At 41.2% G+C, this 22,310-nt stretch overlaps 1 protein-coding gene across 4 annotated transcripts in view; it reads left to right on the forward strand.

The window, feature by feature from the left end:
- The first annotated feature begins 1,107 nt into the window (after nucleotides 1-1,107).
- The window catches only part of LOC311237758 (uncharacterized protein), a 34,108-nt gene continuing 12,905 nt past the window's right edge, over nucleotides 1,108-22,310 (forward strand). The window contains exons 1-3 of one of the 4 annotated variants that reach the window (XM_084325736.1): nucleotides 1,108-1,376; nucleotides 6,735-6,785; nucleotides 14,263-14,330. In XM_084325736.1, coding sequence (XP_084181862.1) covers nucleotides 14,283-14,330 — 48 coding nt within the window. In that variant the 5' untranslated portion in view covers nucleotides 1,108-1,376; nucleotides 6,735-6,785; nucleotides 14,263-14,282. The remainder of the gene's footprint in view (nucleotides 1,377-6,734; nucleotides 6,786-14,262; nucleotides 14,331-22,310) is intronic. The other 3 variants (XM_084325738.1, XM_084325737.1, XM_084325739.1) reach the window with 3 other exon arrangements.

Raw genomic sequence — 22,310 nt, forward strand, 5'->3', positions numbered from 1 at the left:
GCGTAACAGTAAGAAGCATTTTGTATGAAAGTATTCTGTACTTCTGTATGACAACTATTAAAGAAACTTGAAACTTGAAACGTTTCGCAATTATGCCACATCAATGTGGAACGCCCTACCCAAAGCTGTAAAGGAATGTGAATACCCACATTCAAAACCGCTCTTAAAGAGCACCTACGGGAGGCTGCAATTCGAAACTGGCCACCGTAAATGTCCAAACCCCCCCACCCCCTCCTAATAGACAGTCTCCTCCCCACCGCATGTATATATTCTCTCCCCACCGTATGTATATTTCTCTCCCACCCACCCACCCCCTCCTAATGTACAGTCTCCTCCCCACCGTATGTATATATTATCTCCCCACGTATGTATATTTCTCTCCCACCCACCCACCCCCTCCTAATCTACAGGATCTATGGGTAACAGTACGGTATATTTGCATATCGTGTATGTCACAAATGTAACAGTACTAAATACCTGTATGTCATGTATGTTGTGTATGTCATAAATGTCACTATGAATTGAAAATGGGGGAATTAATGAAAACTTGATTTAACAGATTGCAGAATGGGTACAAAACAGTACGGCTCAATACACACAATTGTTAAGGCGATGCAGACCAGAGAAAGACGTTTGGCTTGTTTACATCAGGGTCCCCCATTTTCAATTCATAGCGACATTTATGACATACACAACAGGGACCCTGATGTAAACAAGACAAACGTCTTTCTCTGGTCTGCATCCCCTTAACAATTGTGTTTGTGTTTTCAATTGGTTTGGGGGGTAGGATTTGATTTTAATTGAATTATATTTAATTAAATAAAAAATAAAATTGTTTGGTTATTGTTGTTTTCCTTTCTTTATCGGGTTCTCGATTGTTCAGTATGTGGCGGTGGCGGTATGCATAGATATCTATGCGCCTTTTGTGGTCGCGATCTGCCATTAAACCATTGAAGAAGAAGAAGAAGAAGAAGAAGAAGAAGAAGAAGAAGAAGAAGAAGAAGAAGAAGAAGAAGAAGAAGAAGAAGAAGAAGAAGAAGAAGAAGAAGAAGAAGAAGAAGAAGAAGAAGAAGACAGAGTGATGCATTGTGGGATGTATGCGCGGTCAGAGAGTGCAGCGGGAACGGTAGAACTTTATTTGTCTGTAACTTTAGTCAATAACATTAAGAATAGAGAGCTGTTGTCAACATTGCAAACCCAAATAAATGCCCAGTCCTCGAGAGAAGTGTCTCCTGGTTTACTGTCACCACCTTCCAGAGGGAATGAGCCCGAAGTCCGGCTACTTCTAACAAGTAGTTACATTACGGAGCTTCACCTGCAGCAGGAGACGCTGCTGGACTCTGCTACGTTCAGAACAACACAGGAAACAAACACAGGTAGGTTCATGTCGACCTCTCCGTTTAGTTACAGTAAAATCAGCTTACTGACCGCACATCTGATCTGTTGGGCGTTTCTGCCACTTTTCCACCAGACTGGGCCTTGACCAGAGGTAGCTGGAGCAGCTAACAAGCTAAGCTAAACCCACCCACCCACCCCCTCCTAATGTACAGTCCCCTCCCCATCATAATATACTCTGTCGGGATCTAGGGTTAACAGTACTGTATATTTGAATACCGTTTATGTCACAAATGTATCAGTACTAAATACCTATATGTCCCTATGCCATAAATGTCATGTATGTTGTGTATGTCATAAATGTCTATATGAGTTGAAAATGGGGGACCCTGATGGAAACAAGACAAACGTCTTTCTCAGGTCTGCATCCCCTTAACAATTGTGTGTATTGAGCCGTACTGTATTGTACCCATTCTGCAATCTGTTAAATAAAGTTTTCATTCATTCATTCAAGCTGCTAAACTGAACACGTGACGTTAGGTCAGAAACTGGTGCGACTCTATGTATAGAGAGAGAGACATGTGCGTTTATTCAGCTCCTTACTAATAATACTGTTATCTTAGCTGCCTGGTACCTCTGTATCTGGGGCTAGTGTTACTGTGTTATCTTAGCTGGTACCTCTGTATCTGGAGCTAGTGTTACTGTGTTATCTTAGCTGGTACCTCTGTATCTGGAGCTAGTGTTACTGTGTTATCTTAGCTGGTACCTCTGTATCTGGAGCTAGTGTTACTGTGTTATCTTAGCTGGTACCTCTGTATCTGGAGCTAGTGTTACTGTGTTATCTTAGCTGGTACCTCTGTATCTGGAGCTAGTGTTACTGTGTTATCTTAGCTGGTACCTCTGTATCTGGAGCTAGTGTTACTGTGTTATCTTAGCTGGTACCGTACCTCTGTATCTGGAGCTAGTGTTACTGTGTTAGCTTAGCTGGTACCTCTGTATCTGGGGCTAGTGTTACTGTGTTATCTTAGCTGGTACCTCTGTATCTGGAGCTAGTGTTACTGTGTTAGCTTAGCTGGTACCTCTGTATCTGGAGCTAGTGTTACTGTGTTATCTTAGCTGGTACCTCTGTATCTGGAGCTAGTGTTACTGTGTTATCTTAGCTGGTACCTCTGTATCTGGAGCTAGTGTTACTGTGTTATCTTAGCTGGTACCTCTGTATCTGGGGTTAGTGTTATCTTAGCTGGTACCTCTCTATCTGGGGCTAGTGTTACTGTGTTATCTTAGCTGGTACCTCTGTATCTGGAGCTAGTGTTACTGTGTTATCTTAGCGGTACCTCTGTATCTGGGGCTAGTGTTACTGTGTTATTTTAGCTGGTACCTCTGTATCTGGAGCTAGTGTTACTGTGTTATCTTAGCGGTACCTCTGTATCTGGGGCTAGTGTTACTGTGTTATTTTAGCTGGTACCTCTATATCTGGAGCTAGTGTTACTGTGTTATCTTAGCTGGTACCTCTGTATCTGGAGCTAGTGTTACTGTGTTAGCTTAGCTGGTACCTCTGTATCTGGGGCTAGTGTTACTGTGTTATCTTAGCTGGTACCTCTGTATCTGGAGCTAGTGTTACTGTGTTATCTTAGCTGGTACCTCTATATCTGGAGCTAGTGTTACTGTGTTATCTTAGCTGGTACCTCTGTATCTGGAGCTAGTGTTACTGTGTTAGCTTAGCTACTAAGGGGTAGTGTTGTCTGTAGATGTCCACAATAGTCTTTACAGGCGGGGTGATGTCCACTTAAAAATATTTAAAATAATTTTTATAAACTGGTCAACACTGCTCAAAACGGCTGTATTTCCGTATTTGGCTGCCTGGTGCGCCTGAGCTGTGATCACAGCGCATGCGCATCATGCACCCAACGCCGGAAATAATGCAGTGTTGACCAGTTTATAAAAATTATTTAAAATGTTTATTAGCAACGCCAAGCTTTCAAACCCTGCCGCGTGTGTGTGAAACCCTAATGGAACGCTGGGTACCTGGCTTGCATCGCAGTCACGAAAGGGGCTACCACTCTGCCGGACTAGGAAGGGAGGGGTTTTAGTTTGTGTGGTGTGATAACTATGTTGAAATTTAATTTAGAATTTTAGACGTTAGTTTTACAACTGAAATAAAAATTGTTATTACAGAGAGGGAGTAAAGTACAGAAAAAAAGGTACCAATATCGATTCCCAGGTACTTGTACCGGTATCGGTTGAAATGTGAACGGTCCCCAACCCTAGTCGTAGGTGAAGAGGTATTCAGTATGGTTCTGACACTGGGTCTGTAGTAAACAGATGAGCATCAAGTTCTGTTCAAGTAATGTAATTAATGTAACGTTATTCTTTGAAATAATGTAATCTTATTGAGCTCAATAGGGCACAATAAATTACTTTGCTCTTTTGATGTCATACATCACTCCCAGCAGCTTTCTGTGGGGGGCAGGTGTGGCAGTAAGTAGGAGGCTGATTATGGTGATTTGTGCGTCGCCCTCCCTGCCACAGGTGATTTTTATTTTTTGCATACATTTTTGCAAATGTGCTGATCGCCCCTCAGTCCTCTTGTACATTCATGTGTTGGCATTTTCTTTTTCAAAAACCACAACCTCCAATGCATTTCTATGGGTTGTTTTAGTGTAAGCCCTTACGTGCTTTAGTCATACGTAACGTAAGTCATACTAGGCTGAGCGTGTGGCATTCATTTGACATCACATCCGTAATCACACCAACCAGGAAATAACTAATGCTAATAGTTGTTGACTTTGATAACAATCACTTCACCAGATACATTCAGTGCTGGATCTAACTAAATGGATTTATAGAGACACATTTATGGAAAGTTCACGCCCGGACCACAAAGCTTCTCGAAGGGTTAGCGTGACACGCGACGGCTCTTCCAATTCATACGCAATGTTCTACCGGCAGCAAAAAAAGTGAGTCTCAGCCTTAGCGTTATGATATTATGATATGAAAATGTAATTGTAGTGCGGTCAGACCCGGTTACGGGTTGTCTTTTCCCTTTATTTTCTTCTGAGTTGCAATAAAACACATGTAAATAAATCTGTAAAGTAAAGTGCAATGGTGAGGATAAAATAAATAATAATTTTAAATAAAAATCTACATAAACTATGGGCTATATACACAGGTATACAGTGAGGTACAGTGGGCTAAGTAGTGTTTTGATTCAGTAGTCTGACAGCTGAGAGGAAGAAACTATTTGTGGTCCTGTTGGTTCTGCCTGGGAGGCTGCGAGTACCCCGCAGGCGGGTGAACACACAGTCCATTGTTGGGGTGAGAAGCATCTCTGATGATGTTCCGTGCTCTCCGTGAGAACCGCTTCTCGTAGACTGATGAGATGGGGGGGGGGGGGGTCTTGTGACGTGAATGCATAGGGGAATAGGAGCGAGTGTTTTAATGCAACTAATCTCCATTTAGATGCAAATGCAAATACATCAGAATTGTCATTTAGAAATGAGATTGCATAGATGACATGTATGAATCGAGATTGCGTTTTTATCGTGCAGCCCATTTTGCAATTGAATATTTCAAAATGTTTTACTAGTATCCTCAGGTCACATGGGTAGTTGCCTCTTTGACACCATCGACACCTAACTTAATAGCCATAATAGGAGATGAGCCATGAAGTAAATTTATGTCGGCCGGGTAGTGCAGCGGATTAAGCGTCTGTCTACCACCACAGAGACAGTGGGATCGAATCCAGCTGTGGTGCTTCCGGGTTGGCCGACCGTCCATACTAGCACAATTGGCAGTGTTAGCGGGTGGGAAGCCGGCGAGGGTGGGTCCTGGTCATTGTAAACAGCGACTCCTACAGTTCGGCCGGGGCGCCTGCACAGCAAGGGAAGGATCTAGGAAAGGTAGTGTGTTCCTTCCACACGTTACTCTCCCCCAGTGAGAGTCCGCGCTGCCAGGTGAAAAGAAGCGGTGGGCTGGTTACACGTGTCGGAGGAAGCATGTGATCCGCCCTCCCGGACAGACGGTAGGGGGTATAGTGCGCAACGACCAGGAAGGGGATTGGGAATTGGCATAACGACAAACATTGGGATGGAGAAAAATGGAAAAAGAAGGAGGAAAAAGATTATATATAAAATAAAATAAAAGCCCACTGTACCTGAGTAGGGTGAGTAGAGCTGCCGCGGTATTGATTATTTCCTTACCGCACAAATTTGCAAAATATTTCCTACCGCCGCGGTTATTACCGCATGCACACAAAAAAAAAAAAAAAAAAGTTTGAATGCATTTTTTTTAGTAGTAGTCTACTCTTTATAGCATATAGCCTGCCTCTAGTCTAAATGTCTATTTTTAGAGGATGACTTTGCAGCATGAATATTGTTTGGGATTCGGCAAGCACGCATTAGTTATTGAAAGTGAAACACGGATTCGAAGTTTCCCATCTGGTCGTGCGCCGTTCACTCGGTGTCGCGGGCAGGGGTGGTTACCCCTAACCCCCCCGACCCTTTCTTATTATTATTACTATAAAGTTACTACTTTATAATAAAGGCATTCGTTTTGTGGCATTAACATTATATAGTTATACGTTCAATAACATCAGCGTATTTACCGGACAATAGCAAGGCAAGCAATACTCTATTCATATCTCAGTTCCTTTCTTTGCTCAGAGCGTGCTGAGTTGTCCCATTCTGCGGTCTGTTAATAAAGTTTTCAATCAGACAAGTGTATAGAACGAAGGGCTTTTATTATAACATTCGTTGCAGACAGTAAAATCATTATGTCTCGTTTAGTACTCCTGAGGAGCGATGATAGTCCACTCCGGCGGAGAGTTAAAGCTAACGTTATTAGCCGTGTTGTGATGATCTGACATTCAGGAAGTAAAAACCTAATACGCGCTTGCCGATTGGTGGTAACACACTGCATGACGCTACAACGTGTGACGCGTCTCTCTTCTGACCAATCAGTGGTCTGCAATGTTTCACGTGACTTTTCTGGTACCCAATAGGGTCGCTTGGAACCTCGATAGATGAGTAGGGTATATCTGCAGAGCCGCAAGCCCAACGAGAGGAGGGTAATTTATTATTATTATTATAAAAAACAGCGGTGACGCGGTATTCAGCCTACTCTGCGGTGGCCGTGATGTAACAGCGATACCGCGGTAATGCGGTAATCGCGGCAGCTCTAAGGGTGAGTAACCTACATGCCATTACTGCTTTTTATCTATTGACTCATTATAGCTACTTTATTATCTTGAAATAATATAACGGCAAACGGGTGCTATTTGCAGATTTTAGCTCTGCTAAAATTCACCCTATAATTCACCCTCACCTGCTTGTTCAGAAGCTTATGAGTTTGGGGATAAACCCCTCAATAATCAAATGGTTCTATTCTCCTCTTACCAACAGGACACAACAAGTCAAGGTGAATGACTGTGGCACACTCTCGTCAAATTCAAGGTGCGGTGAACTTTTTTTTTATGTTGTGGGACTTGTACAGCACTTCAACTTTGTCAGTGCTGTAAAGTTTAAACCTTTTTAAATCTTAGACAAATGAAACACTTTGCTTTAGGGCTGGGCGATATGACGATATTATATAAATATCGGGTACAGTTAACGATACACTTTTTTAACGTATCGTGGATATCGTGATGTTTTGCCCAAGAGGATTGTGTCGCGTCAATCTGGTCCACACGTTCAAACTTTTGAACAACGCCGCCCCCACACACACTACTGCATCAAAGTTACTACTTATGATTAACAAACGCATTCGTTTTGTGGCATTAACGTTATATAGTTACACGTTCAATAGGGATGGGTACCTTTCACATTTGAACTGATACCGGTACCGGTACCTGTGAATCGATACCGGTACCCAACGGTACCTTTTTTCTGTACTTTAGTCTCAAGAAATTTAATGTACCTACCTCAGTCGTAAAAAAAAAATCCAAACTTCAAATAACTACAATTTAGACAGTTTTCGGCTTGTCATTGCTCCGACTGCTTTGTTGTTGAATCAAGTCAAATCCTAGGTAAGCATATATTGTGCGTGTGAACGTTGACATGAAAAGAAAAAAGTAAAAAAAAAAAAAAATCATTTTTTTTTTTTCTTTCGGTTTCTCACTTGATTCGATACTCGGTAGTATCGACGTGTTTCGGTTCGGTACCTCAAAAGTACCGAATTCGGTACCCATCCCTAACGTTCAATAACATCAGCGTATTTACCCGAACATAGCAACGTCCGAGGACGACATAGATAGCAAGCATTACTCATTCATATCTCAGCCCGTGCCGAGTTGTGCCCATTCTGCGGTCTGTTAATAAAGTTTTCAATCAGACAGATGTATGGAAAGGCTTTTATTATAACATTCGTTGCAGTAAAATCTAGAGCTGCCGCGATAACCGCATTACCGCGGTATCGCTGTTGCATCACGCTCACCGCAGAGTTAGGCTGAATACCGCGTCACCGCTGTTTTTTATCATAATAATAAAGTTGGCTTGCGGCTTTGCAGATATACCCTACTCGGTTCCAAGCGACCCTATTGGGTAGAAGTGGTACCAGAAAAGTCATGTGAAACATTGCAGACCACTGACTGGTCAGAAGAGAGACGCGTCACAGTTTGGAGGCTCTGAACAAAAACAGAACGCCGCCATCTTTACTGCCTCGCTAAGGATGCATTTCATTCAGGATTTGTTTGCGACAGAACCAAGTGCAATAAACAAAAAAGAATGGATTCACTGTGTATTCTGCCTTATTTATTGACGAAACAAAACCGACATCAACCCAATTTACCACCGAGCGGAGAGTTTAGTGTCACAACAAGATCGCTGATGTCGTTTGTTGTTGTTATTAGCCTAATACTACCGTCAGCCGATATACACGAGAGGTAACGTTAAACCCGGGTTGCTTGGTAGAATACACAATGAGAGGTAACGTTAGCTTTGGCAGAATAGACGCAACGAGAGTATGGTTAATGTTGTTATTGATTGATTGATTGATTTAAACTGTGTTAAACTCTGGCTTGCTGCAAGCCCTCGGACATGGCTAATTGGCTATGCCCACGGAGCTTTCAGTGTACACAAGCGAGCGGCACCGCCTGCATCCCCACACGGAGACAAACGGAGTAGTACCTGGCTGCAGTGGAAAAGGAACGAAGTACCAGGTGCCTAAAGCGGGTCGAGTCGAGTAGGTACTATGCAGTGGAAAAGCGCCATTAGACTAGAGGCAGGCTATAAGAGTAGACTACTAAAAAAAAAAAAATGCATTCAAACTTTTTTTTTTTTTTTGTGCGCACTGTGCGGTAATAACCGCGGCGGTAGGAAATATTTCGCAAATTTGTGCGGTAAGGAAAATATCAATACCGCGGCAGCTCTAGTAAAATCATTATGCCTCGTTTAGTCATGCTGCGGTGTGCTGGTAATCTGACTCGTCGACCGCGGGGAGCTACCGTTGTTGTTGAGCTCTCGTCAAAATCAATGGAGGACTTTCTGGAAAGTAAAAAACGAATAGCGCTTGCCGATTGGTGCTAAGAACAGCAGGGCGGGTGCAAGCGGTGTGACGTAATTGGCAGACTCGACTGTCAATCAAAATGATTCTGTTGCCGGCTGAATGATTGAATGAATGAGAACTTTATTAACAGATTGCAGAATGGGTACAATACAGTACAGCTCAATACAACAACAGTGGACTGGAGTAGAGCCATATGGAATCCACGATCACGGAATCGCAGACTGAATCGCGGAATTGAGCAATAAAAATGGGAATCCACTATACATTTTTTTTTTTTTTTTTTTTTTACCTTTTTTTTATGTTGTGGGACTTGTACAGCATTTTGTTCAACTTTGTCAGTGCTGTAAAGTTTAAACCTTTTAAAATCTTAGACAAACAAAACACTTTGCTTTCATGAAATATTGTAAGCCGTCATTTGAGGCTTTATAAAAGCAGCACAATGAACACAAATCTGTCAGTGCCGAGTCCGACCTCATCTTAAATAACAAACAGCATTGCTTGTTGTAGTTAACAAAGAGAGGCAGAGTTGATTTAGCAAAAATATATATAATTTTAAAAAATTATCAAATTTTATTTTCATATTCGAATCCCATGCCCATCGAACAAAGCTTCGAAGCTTCAAAGTATTTAAGATGGCCCTATTAAATGGACTGTTATATCTTATTAAATTGTGGACATTTATTCATTCCCACTTATTAGACACTATTCCTGATGGTAAAATGAGCGTACAAAGCAAAATACAGAATTCTGAAATATTAAAACGGAAAAAACGGAATTTGGAAAAAAATAAAATGGAATTTGGAAAAAAATAAAACGGATTTCATATGGCTCTAGACTGGAGGATGAAGACCAGAAAAAGACTTTCGGCTTTTTTACATAAGGGTCCTCTATTTTCAATTCATCAAAACATTTAGAGACATACAAATATTCAGTAGTTTCATTAAAATGCTATTGATTGATTGATTGATTGATTGATTGATTTAAAACTTTATTAACATATTGCAGAATGGGTACAGTACAGCTCAATACATACAATTGTTAAGGGGATGCAGACCAGAGAAAGACTTTCGTCTTGTTTACATCAGGGTCCCCTTTTTCAATTCATCATATTTCATATCTAAATCATATAATATCTCATTGCTAAATATATGCAATATATAATCTAATAATCCAATCATCTAAACCTAATATATAATATAAAAATGCTAAATGCATGGGTATTTTATTTTGTCTTTAATGTTAGCTTGCAAACTCAAATACTGTCTTGGTAAGCCTCATAATGATTTGTTTGTGGAAAAAAAGAAAAACATTGTGATGTGTATTGTGTATCGCCGAAAGGTCAGAAAATATCGTGATATCATATTTAGGCCATATCGCCCAGCCCTACTTTGCTTTCATGAAATATTGTAAGCCGTCATTTGAGGCTTTATAAAAACAGCACAATGAACACAAATCTGTCAGTGCCGAGTCCGACCTCATCTTAAATAACAAACAGCATTGCTTGTTGTAGTTAACAAAGAGAGGCAGAGTTGATTTTGCACCAAAATATATACATTCGAATTTTATTTTCATATTCGATAGGGGTGCACCGATATGAAAATTGGCCACCGATACCGATACCGATTGTTCAACTAACACAATCGGCCGATACCGATACCGATACCGATAATTGTGGCAAAAAATAAGTATTTTTAATTTTTTTTAATATTTTTTTTAATTTTTTTTAATATTTTTTTTTAATTTTTTTAATGAAACTACTGTATATTTGTATGTGTGTTTGTATTTGTAGGCCTCTTTACTTACTTAAAAAAGGAAACATCAAGAAATATGTTTATGGTATCACTGATCCCTCTCCCAGTATCGTCTGGCGGCCTGCAGAGGGATACTATTTTCTCAACCAGAGCTTTCAACCAATGCAATGGAACCATTCTGGCGGCCTGCAGCGGGATACTATTCTCTCAACCAGAGCTTTCAACCAATGCAATGGAACCATTTTGATTGACAGTCGATTCGGCCAATTACGCCACACCGCTAGCACCCACCTCCTGCTTACCACCAAGCGAATATTCATTTTTCTACTTCGGGGCATGCCGCCATTGATCTGCTTGTGAGAATGCGAGTCAAACTCAGAACCACAACAAGCTAATAAGTTAGCTGCCCGGCAGTGCCCGCCGACCAGCGCGCTCCACAGGATGGCCAAACGAGACACAATGATTTTACTGCAACAAATGTTATAATAAAACAAAGCCTTTCTATACATTTGTCGGGTTGAAAACTTTATTAACAGATTGCAGAATGTGTAGTTGGGTACGGAATGAGCAACGGAATGTAACCGAGCTATGCACGGCTTGCTTGCTATCTTCGGGTAAATACTATGCTGATGTAATTGAACGTGTAACTAACTATAATAACGTTAATGCCACAAAACGAATGTTTGTGTCATTTTAACAGCAGATACTTTCTTAAATGCCATCCTCCCGACAGAGCGGTGTTGATGGGGAGCTCTGATGGATTCGCTTGGTTGTGTTATTACATTAGCATTGAACAGCTAACCGAAAGCTAGGGTTAACTAATGTTAAAGGTTTAGCCATAACGTTACGTTGGCTAAAGTTGGGGCTATTCTTAATCCAGTAATAATGGCTGCAGACCTGCAAGCAAAGTACAGCAAGTTGGCAAAGGAGTATTCCAACGTAAATCACATTTTCACCAGTAACGTTAGTCGTCTGCCTCCCGGCTATGAACGGACTCGGAGTAATGCCTTGCTGCTATGGGTAATAATAATATGCTGATGTTATTGTCCGTGTAACACTAACTATATAACGTTAATGCCACAAAACGAATGCCTTGTTAATCATAAATAGTAACTTTGATGCAGTAGCTTGTGTGTGTGTGGGGCGGACGGCGGGCGTTGTGCAGGTAGGTCGCGAGTGAATTTTTTTTTTTGTCTTGACGCTACACAAATGGATGGTTAGTTATCGGCGACTGCTATCGGCACATTTGAGCTTATCGGCCGATAGGCCGATAGCAGTCAACAAGGCACTTATCGGCCGATACCGATACCCGACCGATATATCGGTGCACCCCTAATATTCGAATCCCATGCCTATCGAACGAAGCTTCGAAGTATTTAAGACAGCCCTAGAAATTACAGTGTGGCAGTAATGGGAAAAGGGTGCTAGCTCGCCATCAATCAGTAACTTGCCACAAGACTTGCATTCGCTCTCTCCAGCACACAGCCTCCCTGCCTGGCACAACAACCACAACAGTAGGGTCTATAGTCACAGTCAGGACAGTAGGCTCTACAAGTAGGCTCCCTTAAAACGCTAACGCTATTAAAAAAAAAATAATAATACAGTGGGTGTTAAAATAAGAATATGACTTGGCCTGAAAAAAAGTCAGTCAGGAGATTTCTTTTTGATTTAATCCCTGAGCCTACATGCCATTACTGCTTCTTATCTATTGACTCATTATAGCTACTTTATTATCTTGAAATAATATAACGGCGAACGGGTGCTATTTGCAGATTTTAGCTCTGCGTTTGATATTGTTCATCCTCACCTGCTTGTCCAGAAGCTTATGAGTATGAAGAGTGAAGAGTATGGGGCAGGGTTAAAAAAAAAAAAAAAAAAATCGATTGCAAAAATTAATTGATTATCGGGGGCTTTTTTTTATTTTGTGGGCACAGAATTTTTATGATGAAAATTAACAAAGATTATAAAACATTGTTGACGCTTTTTTTTACAGTCTTCATCCCTATGTTTGATAACGTAATGTTAATGTCTCCATATATAGGGCTCTACGCTAACCTTTTTCCCAAGGAGCACATGTGCTCCTAAATAAAATTTTAATAAAAAAAATCTGCCGATAAATCAAAATTTAGGAGCACACAAAGAAATTTAGGAGCACAGTAAAAAATGTTCAAGTAACACAGTTTATTAACAAACTATTTATTACATGCATATTATACTGTGCGTGTGCATAGTGCTAGGGATGGGCGTGAGTAATCGATTACTTGTAGCTATGAGAAAAATGGGGGGGGGAATCGAAATTATTAATATTTTATGAAAAAAAGGTAATTTTTTATTTATTTTACATATTTTTTCACTATATAACTGTTTGTTGGTTTCCATAACACTTTGGGTGCCGGGAAACGCTTTACAGCGTCATTCCCGGCCATGCTCAAGTTGCAGAAGGACGCTTTACAGCGTCTTTAATATCAATATTTCAAAAATCTGTGATCGGATTCATATTTCCCCTCCGCTGGCCTGAGATCCACCAGGAGGACCCACTGAGCTCTCTGGCGGTTCAGGAGCGCCATCTGGTGGCCGATCGGCGCAATCGCCAAACAGGAAGTGCTGTGGAGGTTGTGCTGGTCGGCCATATTACTTCCGGGCACTCTGTTTGGCTGCCGGCACTCTGGCTCGTCACAATATATAGCGATCCATTGCCAATAACTCGATAAACAACATGATTTGGACGTATATAGTATTATACAAGCTGGAAATGGTTCATCAGGATAAACATCCCATAATCGAAAACGGTCTACACCACGCTGATCGTCCAACGGCGCGAGGAAGATCCGGTAAGATTCAGCGTTATTTTTGAACGTGTTCCATATAAACTGTTATGATGAACATATGACCCACACTAGATGAATGATATAACGCTGCCCACGGAATTATAAACGATCCCCCGCCCATCCGGTCATCATCAGATCATACGTAGATCATTCTAGAAGTACGTCCAATTGAAATTTTTTATATCTCCCCGATTGCCATCAAACTGTATTTCATCATCAATATAATGCATTTGGGGCTATAGATCACGTTCTGGAGAAAGCTGCAGAAAGAGATGAAAACATACTTATACATTAGACTATTCATTACTATGAATATGTGAATGAAAAAGTTTAACGTTGCTACACAATGAACAATACATATAGGACTTTGAATGGGCCCTAATAATGGCAATGTAGCAATAGAATTTAAAAAGTTATAGCCCTGCAAAGAAGGGGTACTTCTCCATAGACAAATAGAGCTGGCAATCTATGGTATATCATGAATTTAACCCATGGCACCCAAAGTGTTAAACATATACGTGAATGAACAAAAATAAGTAAAATTAAAAAAATATATATATACATTTTATTTTTTAAAGTTTCTTTTCCCTTTTCGAGTAATACACGATCACTCGAGTATAGCATGTGATCAATCGATCTGGATTTTTCTTTAAAATGCCCATACCTAGTGCATACTAAGGGCTAAACATCTGTGCAAAGTGTCGGGGGCTTTTCTTGCCCCCCTTAACTGATTTTCGAGGGCATTTGTTAAATTTTCGAGGGCATTTTGCCCTAAGCCCCCCTTAATTTCAAACCCTGGGGATAAACCCCTCAATAATCAAATGGTTCTATTCTCTTCTTATCAACAGGACACAACAAGTCAAGGTGAATGACACACTCTCTGAGGTCAAATTCTGCAGCACCGGGGTGCCTCAAGGTGCGGTGAGCTCCCCTCTTCTATTTACACTGTACACCAATGAGTGTAGCAGCAGTCAGCCTAACAATCATGTCCTGAAACTTTCAGACGACACACTTATTCTAAGCCTATTGAAGGCTGGCGACTGCCCCTCTACTTACTTTAAAGAGATCGACTCCTTTCAGGTCTGGTGTGGGAGACATCATCTCATCTCAATACCACCAAAACCAAAGAGATGATCTATGACCCCAGAGAAGTGAGAGTACATTTACATTTACATTTAGTCATTTAGCTGACGCTTTTATCCAAAGCGACTTACAAGTTCTGTACGACAAGCCATCAGGAAGGGCACAACTCTATCAGCTGAGCAACAATGTTCATCAAAGTGTTGAGTGCTACAGTGTAGGTTAGTTTATTAGGACAAGTGCATGACAGTACGGTTAGTTAGGGTTAGATATTTTTTTTATTTTTTTTATTCAGATAATGGTTGAAGAAGTGCGTCTTTAGTCGACGGCGAAAGATTGGACGTGATTCGGCTGTCCTAACTGGGGTGGGTAGTTAATTCCACCATTGTGGGGCAAGGACTGAGAATAGGCGAGTACATGACCCTGTGGTAATTGGCGACTGTGATATAGAGCAGGTTGCATCATATAAATACCTAGGAATCCACATGGATAATCGACTGAAATGTTATGTACACTTCCTCCGTAGTCTCAGACTGTTTGGTGTGAGCACAGCGATCATGACCACATTTTATAAAGCTGTCCTAGAAAGCCTGATGAGATGGGGCGTGGTTTGGTACGCTCACAGTCACAGTACAGTGTAAGTCGAATATTGAAAGGCTAGTGAAAGCAACGATGAAGGTGACCGGAAACACCAAGTATCCGTCACTCCAATATATCTTCGAGAAAGTAGTGGTCAGCCAGGCACAGAATCTTACAGGACCCTTCTCATAATCTTTATCCCGAATATGAAGTTCTTCCCTCAGGGAGACAGTTCAGAGAAAGTAGATATAACAGCAACCGCTACAAGCTCTCCTTCCTTCCTACATCCATCGCTCTCCTAAATAATAATAGAGGTTGATTCCTTTGAGGTGCCACCTAACAGTGGGCTGTCACCTCTTTCTTTCTTGTCCAAGTCTTAATCTGTTGTAATTTAATTCGGGCAGGGTGCAATATGAAGCTTTTTGAAATTAGTTTACCTACTAGTGTTGTCACGATACTGGAATTTCGACTTCGATACGATACCTTGAAAAGTATCGATACTTTCGATACTTTCAATACCAAAAAAAATTATAATTTTTTTTTTATTATAATAATTTTTTTTTTTTAACAAATTTTGCTTTTTTTGCAGGTTGATTCTCCTCAGCTTCTTTCTCTCTGGTACTATACGAGATGTTTATCTTTAGATCAGAGAGAGAGAGAGGCTGCTGGAGATTTTAGGTCGAGAGAGGTCGAGAGAGAGGTCGAGAGAGAGGTCGAGAGAGAGGTCGAGAGAGAGGTCGAGAGAGAGGTCGAGAGAGAGGTCGAGAGAGAGAGAGAGGTCGAGAGAGAGAGAGAGGTCGAGAGAGAGGTCGAGAGAGAGAGAGAGAGAGAGAGAGAGAGAGAGAGAGAGAGGTCGAGAGAGAGAGAGGTCGAGAGAGAGGTCGAGAGAGAGGTCGAGAGAGAGGTCGAGAGAGAGGTCGAGAGAGAGAGAGAGAGAGAGAGAGAGAGAGAGAGAGAGAGAGAGAGAGAGATTTCAACAACATTGCTGCTAATTGGACCGATTATTTTTTCGATTAGTCGACTAATCGAAAACCAATGTAAACAACAACAAAAAAAAAATTTCCCTTTTTTTTTTAAAATTACCTATCTTTGTGAAAGTGGCTTCTCAGCTCTGGTCCAGCTGAAGACAGAGCAGAGGAACAGATTGGACATTGAGCATGACCTCAGAGTTGCTTGTCTACCATCACCCCAGACTTTGAGACTCTTGTCAGGACCAAACAACAACATCATAACATGATGATCCCATAGCAAATTAAAATAATGACTCATGAAACATTTGAATTTGGATCTTTAAGCCACTTTAAATGAAAATGTATTTGAAGAACAATACAGCAATCACTCATAACAAGATAAATAAATTAAATAATACAAATTAAAGTGGAAGTGTACTTTAAATAACTTTTGTTTGCTGTGTGTGAGAGGAGTCCGTGTGTGTGTGTATGTGTGTGTGTCTTACTCTGATCGCTGTGTGAGTGAGAGGAGTGTGTGTACTGTGTAATTTGTGTGTGTGTCTTACTCTGATCGCTGTGTGAGTGAGAGGTGTGTACTGTGTAATTTGTGTATGTGTGTGTGCATGGCCGCCTAGTTATAGTTGAAAGTGGGGGTGCATTTTTTTTGAAATAGTTTTGTAATTTTTTTTTTTTTTTTTTACAGGCAAACGGCAGATATTTTTTTCATTTAATGAACCTGTACGTGCAATTTCCTGCAATATAGAGCCTTCAATCTTGACTAATAAAGCTGCTCTTTTCACTATAAAACTCAGTTTATATTGCAGTATGATAGCCAATTACTATAATAATAATAATAATATTAAAAAATGGAATTAACATATTGCAGAATGGGTACAATATAGTACGGCTCAATACACACAATTGTTAAGGGGATGCAGACCAGAAAAAGACTTTTGTTTTGTTTACATCAGGGTCCCCCATTTACAATTCATAATGAATTGTAAGTAAGGGTGCAATTAACACCGTGCAATCCATTATTTGTGGAGCCCGCCCTTTAAGTCTTTGAGCTATTAGGCTACTAGGGTTCTTACTTTGCGTTTTGGTGTACTGAAAAATGCTCCGATGTCTGTATTCTTTCTTTTTTCTGCCATGTTACCTGGTTGGCTGGACACACACACACACATTTTCATTTCAGGTATTGTACCTTAAGATAATTGAACATCTTGATTTACCGTAAATCCTCAAATATAGGACGGGTCTTCTATTTACCTCAGCTGCAAAGAGCACCAGGCCTTTATTAGAGAGGCTTATATAAGAGGCAGGCCTTAATTTCTAAAAATGACACTCATGGACATAATCCCTTCATTTTCAGACTTTTATTGCATTATTATTAAAATAAAAAAAAAAAAAATTGGGGGGGGCCCTCGTCACTAAAGGCCCACGGGCCGCGGCCGTCGCTAATCCGGCCCTGCTCGTCTGCCATAGCGAACGGTAAAATTTGCAAACGAAGTCAACGTTATCCAGCTGACGACACCACATATCTAGATATATGACAACGTTAGCTAGCGGCTAGCACTAAAGCTAACGCCAACCAGAGGGAAACTTTGTTATTATTATTATTGACCAGATGGCATTTCGGACCAGGAAACAATTTTATTGTATTGCGTGGTAGAAGTTATACCACTCAATAGTAAAGATGATGTCTAACATAATAGTTTGTTCGAACAACTGAACTTACTTAGTGGAAGATCCTGCTGTTGTGACAAAGTGTTCACGCTGCCTGCGTATCAGTTTACACCTGGAGGCTGCCTGCAGCGCTGTGAGACTGGAGTGCGCGTCCGCTCTGTCTGCTGGGGGCTGGATCAAACCATATCGGACAGGGGGGTGTCGCAGTCTTTGGAAACTTAAAAACTTGCTATTAAGTGTCATTGCGTATTATTAATTTGATTGAAATTACGTAGTTATGCTTAGATAAGATTTATATATTGGGGGGGGGATATTTATATCATATGATATGATCAAAAAGTGAGGGAGCAAAGAGACAAGCTTGCTCCCCCAAGTTCAATAGTCCTGGAGCACATGCATCGTCTGCTCTGTTAAGTGGGCGCCTATGTGTGTGTGTCTTACTCTGATCGCTGTGTGTGAGTGAGAGGAGTGTGAATGTGTGTGTGTCTTACTCTGATCGCTGTGTGTGAGAGAGAGGAGTGTGAATGTGTGTGTGTCTTACTCTGATCGCTGTGTGTGAGTGAGAGTAGGGCTGGGCGATATGGAAAAAAATCATATCGCGATAACGATATGATAATTTTATTTTATTTCTCGATATCGATAATTATCGAATTGTTATAAGTATAAAAAAAAAAAAAAAAAAAAAAACATATATATATATATATTTTTTTAACAACAGATGTATGTTTATTTTGCAGCAATTCTTTGTCATTGCCGCCATCTTTAGTGTTACATCCCCTCACACTCCAGTTCTCAGGCTGCAGCTGGTTTAAAAGCTAAAGTAAACCGGCTTCTCTGCTGGCTGTGGCTCCAGAGGAGTTGAACAGTTCTGGCTCTGCTAGTTTATTTTCGATCTTTTGGCGCTTTTTTGGTGGACAAACCACCGCACATGTGCACTGTGACTCGTGACTGGAGTCTAGTTCTGCTAGCACACATAGCCTACTGTGTACAGACGGTTTCAAAATGTATTTTAAATTAGAAGGCAAACTAAATAAATGGACAAGAGAAAAAGAAATCTGAATTTGGTCAGTATTGTCATTTGGACAAGCAAAGCCATTACTTTAAGTTGCAGGCAAGAAAGACAAGTCTGTCCACGGTCTCTGGTTTAAAAACTGCCCTGTTGCAGGTAAAAAAAAAAAAACGATTTTTCGATTTTTTTTTTATTTCGATATTCGATATCGATTATTAAAATATATCGCGATATTTATCGTTATATCGCCCAGCCCTAAGTGAGAGGAGTGTGTATGTGTGTGTGTCTTACTCTGATCGCTGTGTGTGAGTGATAGGGCTGCAACGATTAGTCGACATAATCGACGACGTCGATTATAAAAAATCGTCGACGAGAAATTGTTGCGTCGATTAGTCATTAAAAAAAAAAATTTGCTCAGAGTCCAGAGACAGTTGTGGTTTGGTCCGGATCTGGACCGGAGTCCAGACTTTGAGAATGCCTGTGTTAGACCTACAGTATAATACTGCCAGCTGCTATAACAAAACAATCGGTATCGGCAGTGTATCGGCCGATATGGCTCATAGATGATCGGTATCGGTGGCAAAAAACATGATCGGGCATCCCTAATTACAATGTATTTTTTATATATAGACTATGTACATATTTAAATCAATATCTTCCTTTTGAGCATATTATATGGGCATACATGAATGGAATGGCGAGGATGTAAAGCATGTTAGACGCATTTATTAAAACCGTTGCTCACAGAGTTTACACCCCGTTTGTCATAGCTTTTAAAATTGAAGGTGGGGGGTATCGGGCTCAGCCCCTCCCTTCCAGCTGGAGTTGACGTGAAACATCAAATGCGAGCGAACGCGCACTGTCGAGTCCCGGCTCTAGGCAGAATCACGAATAGTGGTTTAAGAGAAGTTATTTATATTTCGAACGTGATCCATTGCGAATCGTTTTCAAATAAACGCTAGATTATCGATAGTATATGTGTACTTATGCACGCTAGAGAAGCGGGTTGAAAAATCAATTATCTATGCCCTGCCTGGCGCTAACACGTATGAGACACGTTGTGATCCGCTGTGAAAAAAACTCTGATTACCCCAAGACTGGTCAAATAGATTCCTTACCTCACATCAGATGTTCTGCAAAAAGATTATTCCAATTCCTGATCGCCATTCCAAATATCGATCGCGTTTATTGATCCTGCCGTTATGTACTCGAAACACATTTTCCACGCTGCTCTGATGGTCCCCAATTAATGCAGTAGTCTCGTGTTACATTGCCTGAGAAGTAAAATGTGGATTCCGGGTTTTTTTTTTCTCCCATGCATTTCCATTGAGTCCAATCCAATGGGTGCATGACCATCCGGGAGGCGTCTATACTTTCTACAACGGAGCTCGGTTTCCGGGTTCCTCCGATTGGCCATGACGCCCACGTGACCTCTGCTAGCACGCCCCCTTCCTGCTGCGCTGCGCTCGCCAAGCTCCTGCCGCGCCGCGCTCCCGCCTTCCTCAATGAAATGGAAATCGCTACTTTACATCAGGGTGAACGCTGGCTGTTGGTAACACCACCCACTTCAATGACAGGCTCTCATATTTGCGAATGTATAAACTATTAAAAAAATATACTGTTAACTGGAATATGTTGTTTCTTTACACATATGTTGGATTATGTAATTGGTTTGTCATGACAAACCAATAAAATCGCTACTTTACATCAGGCTGAACGCTGTTATGCTGCCACCACCCACTTCAATGACAGAGCTCGGCGCATTACATCAGGCTGAACGCTAGGGCTGCAACGATTAGTCGAAAAATCGTAGACGAGAAATTGTTGCGTCGATTAGTCATTAAAAAAAATTATTATTATTATTTTTCCCCCCCCCGCTACCTATCTTTGTGAAAGTGGATCTCAGCTCTGGTCCTGCCAGCTGAAGACTTCTTAGCTTAACATAACAGACCGACAGTAAGTTTGGGGGAACTAATGGGATAACTGGGGATGTTGTTTGGTCCTGACAAGAGTCTCAAAGCAACTCTGAGGTCATGCTCAATGTCCAATCTGTTCCTCTGCTCTGTCTTCAGCTGGACCAGAGCTGAGAAGCCACTTTCACAAAGATAGGTATTTTTTTTTAATATATAATTGTTTTTCGATTAGTCGACTAATCAAAAAAATAATCGACAGATTAGTCGACTACCAAAATAGTCATTAGTTGCAGCCCTACTGAACGCTGTTATGCTGCCACCACCCACTTCAATGACAGAGCTCGGCGCATTACATCAGGCTGAACGAACGCTGTTATGCTGCCACCACCCACTTCAATGACAGAGCTCGGCGCATTACATCAGGCTGAACGCTGTTATGCTGCCACCCATAGATATCTATATAGAACACTAGATAGCTTAAGGCGGAGTCACCAGCGTCACTGAACCGCCGCCATCTTGCTCGAGTCAGCCTTGAGTGAGGGTGAGTGAGCTGCACAGACAAAAATACTCATAACTCGCTGAAATATTGACTGATTTACAAACGGGTTGGTTTATTACAAGCATTATTAACGTGGCTATGATTCAAGTGGTTTGTAAAAAAAAATAACTTTAAGTAAAAAAGTAGACATGAATGTTATCAGTAGCTGAGCTGCCTCGAGCAAGATGGCCGCCCTACGACGACGTCGCTCTACATTGGCCGGCAGCGCGGGTAAGCTATCTAGTGTTCTATATAGATATCTATGCTGCCACCACCCACTTCAATGACAGAGCTCGGCGCGGCAGGAGCTTGGCGCTTGAGGAAGCTGGCGAGCGTGGCGCGCGGCAGGAAGGGGGCGTGCTAGCGGAGGTCACGTGGGCGTCGTGGCCAATCGGAGGAACCCGGAAACCGAGCTCCGTTGTAGAAAGTATAGACTCATCCGGGAGACGATAGGGGGCGGTATTTGCCCTGTTCGAGCTCATAGACAGTCCCAATGATAACGTGAGGCTGGATTGATGAAAACTGAATGGATATCGCTAATAAAAGCAATAACGATTAAATAACGAGATTTCTCGTCCTTGGCACTCAACGCATGGCGGCCAACAACGAGTTTTATTGTCCTTGGCACTCAAAGTGTTAAGATCAAGTATAGTCAATATCTAAACAAATGAACAATGGGCAGATAATTTACAGGGGTTTTTGTAGATGCAGTACAGAATTTTGCCATCCGGACAGTACACATGCAATATGAATGTAGAAATGGGTTTATAGTAGGGATGTCCCGATCCGATCACGTGATTTTCCGAAGATCAGGATAAAAAAAAAAGGGGGATTTTTTTTATTCAACAAACATGACCATGTTCACGTCTTAAACTCATACTGAGGCCTTAGTTTTGGTTTTAAATTGCATATCATCATTCATATTGTCACACAGAACGGAAGAATTTTGCCAAAACAAACTCAATTCCTTTGATTTAATTATACATCAAATGATTTATGTCAAGGATTGCAATGCCTCGCTTGAATGAAGTTAACTTTTCACCTGGATAACGTCAACATTCAGGGTGAATGTGAGAAATTGGGATGGGATTTAAAAAAAAAAATTATCGGATCGGGAAAGATCGGTATCGGTAGATACTCA

The sequence above is a fragment of the Notolepis coatsorum genome (assembly GCF_963971535.1).
Source record: "Notolepis coatsorum genome assembly, chromosome: 12".
Lineage (NCBI taxonomy): Eukaryota > Metazoa > Chordata > Actinopteri > Aulopiformes > Paralepididae > Notolepis > Notolepis coatsorum.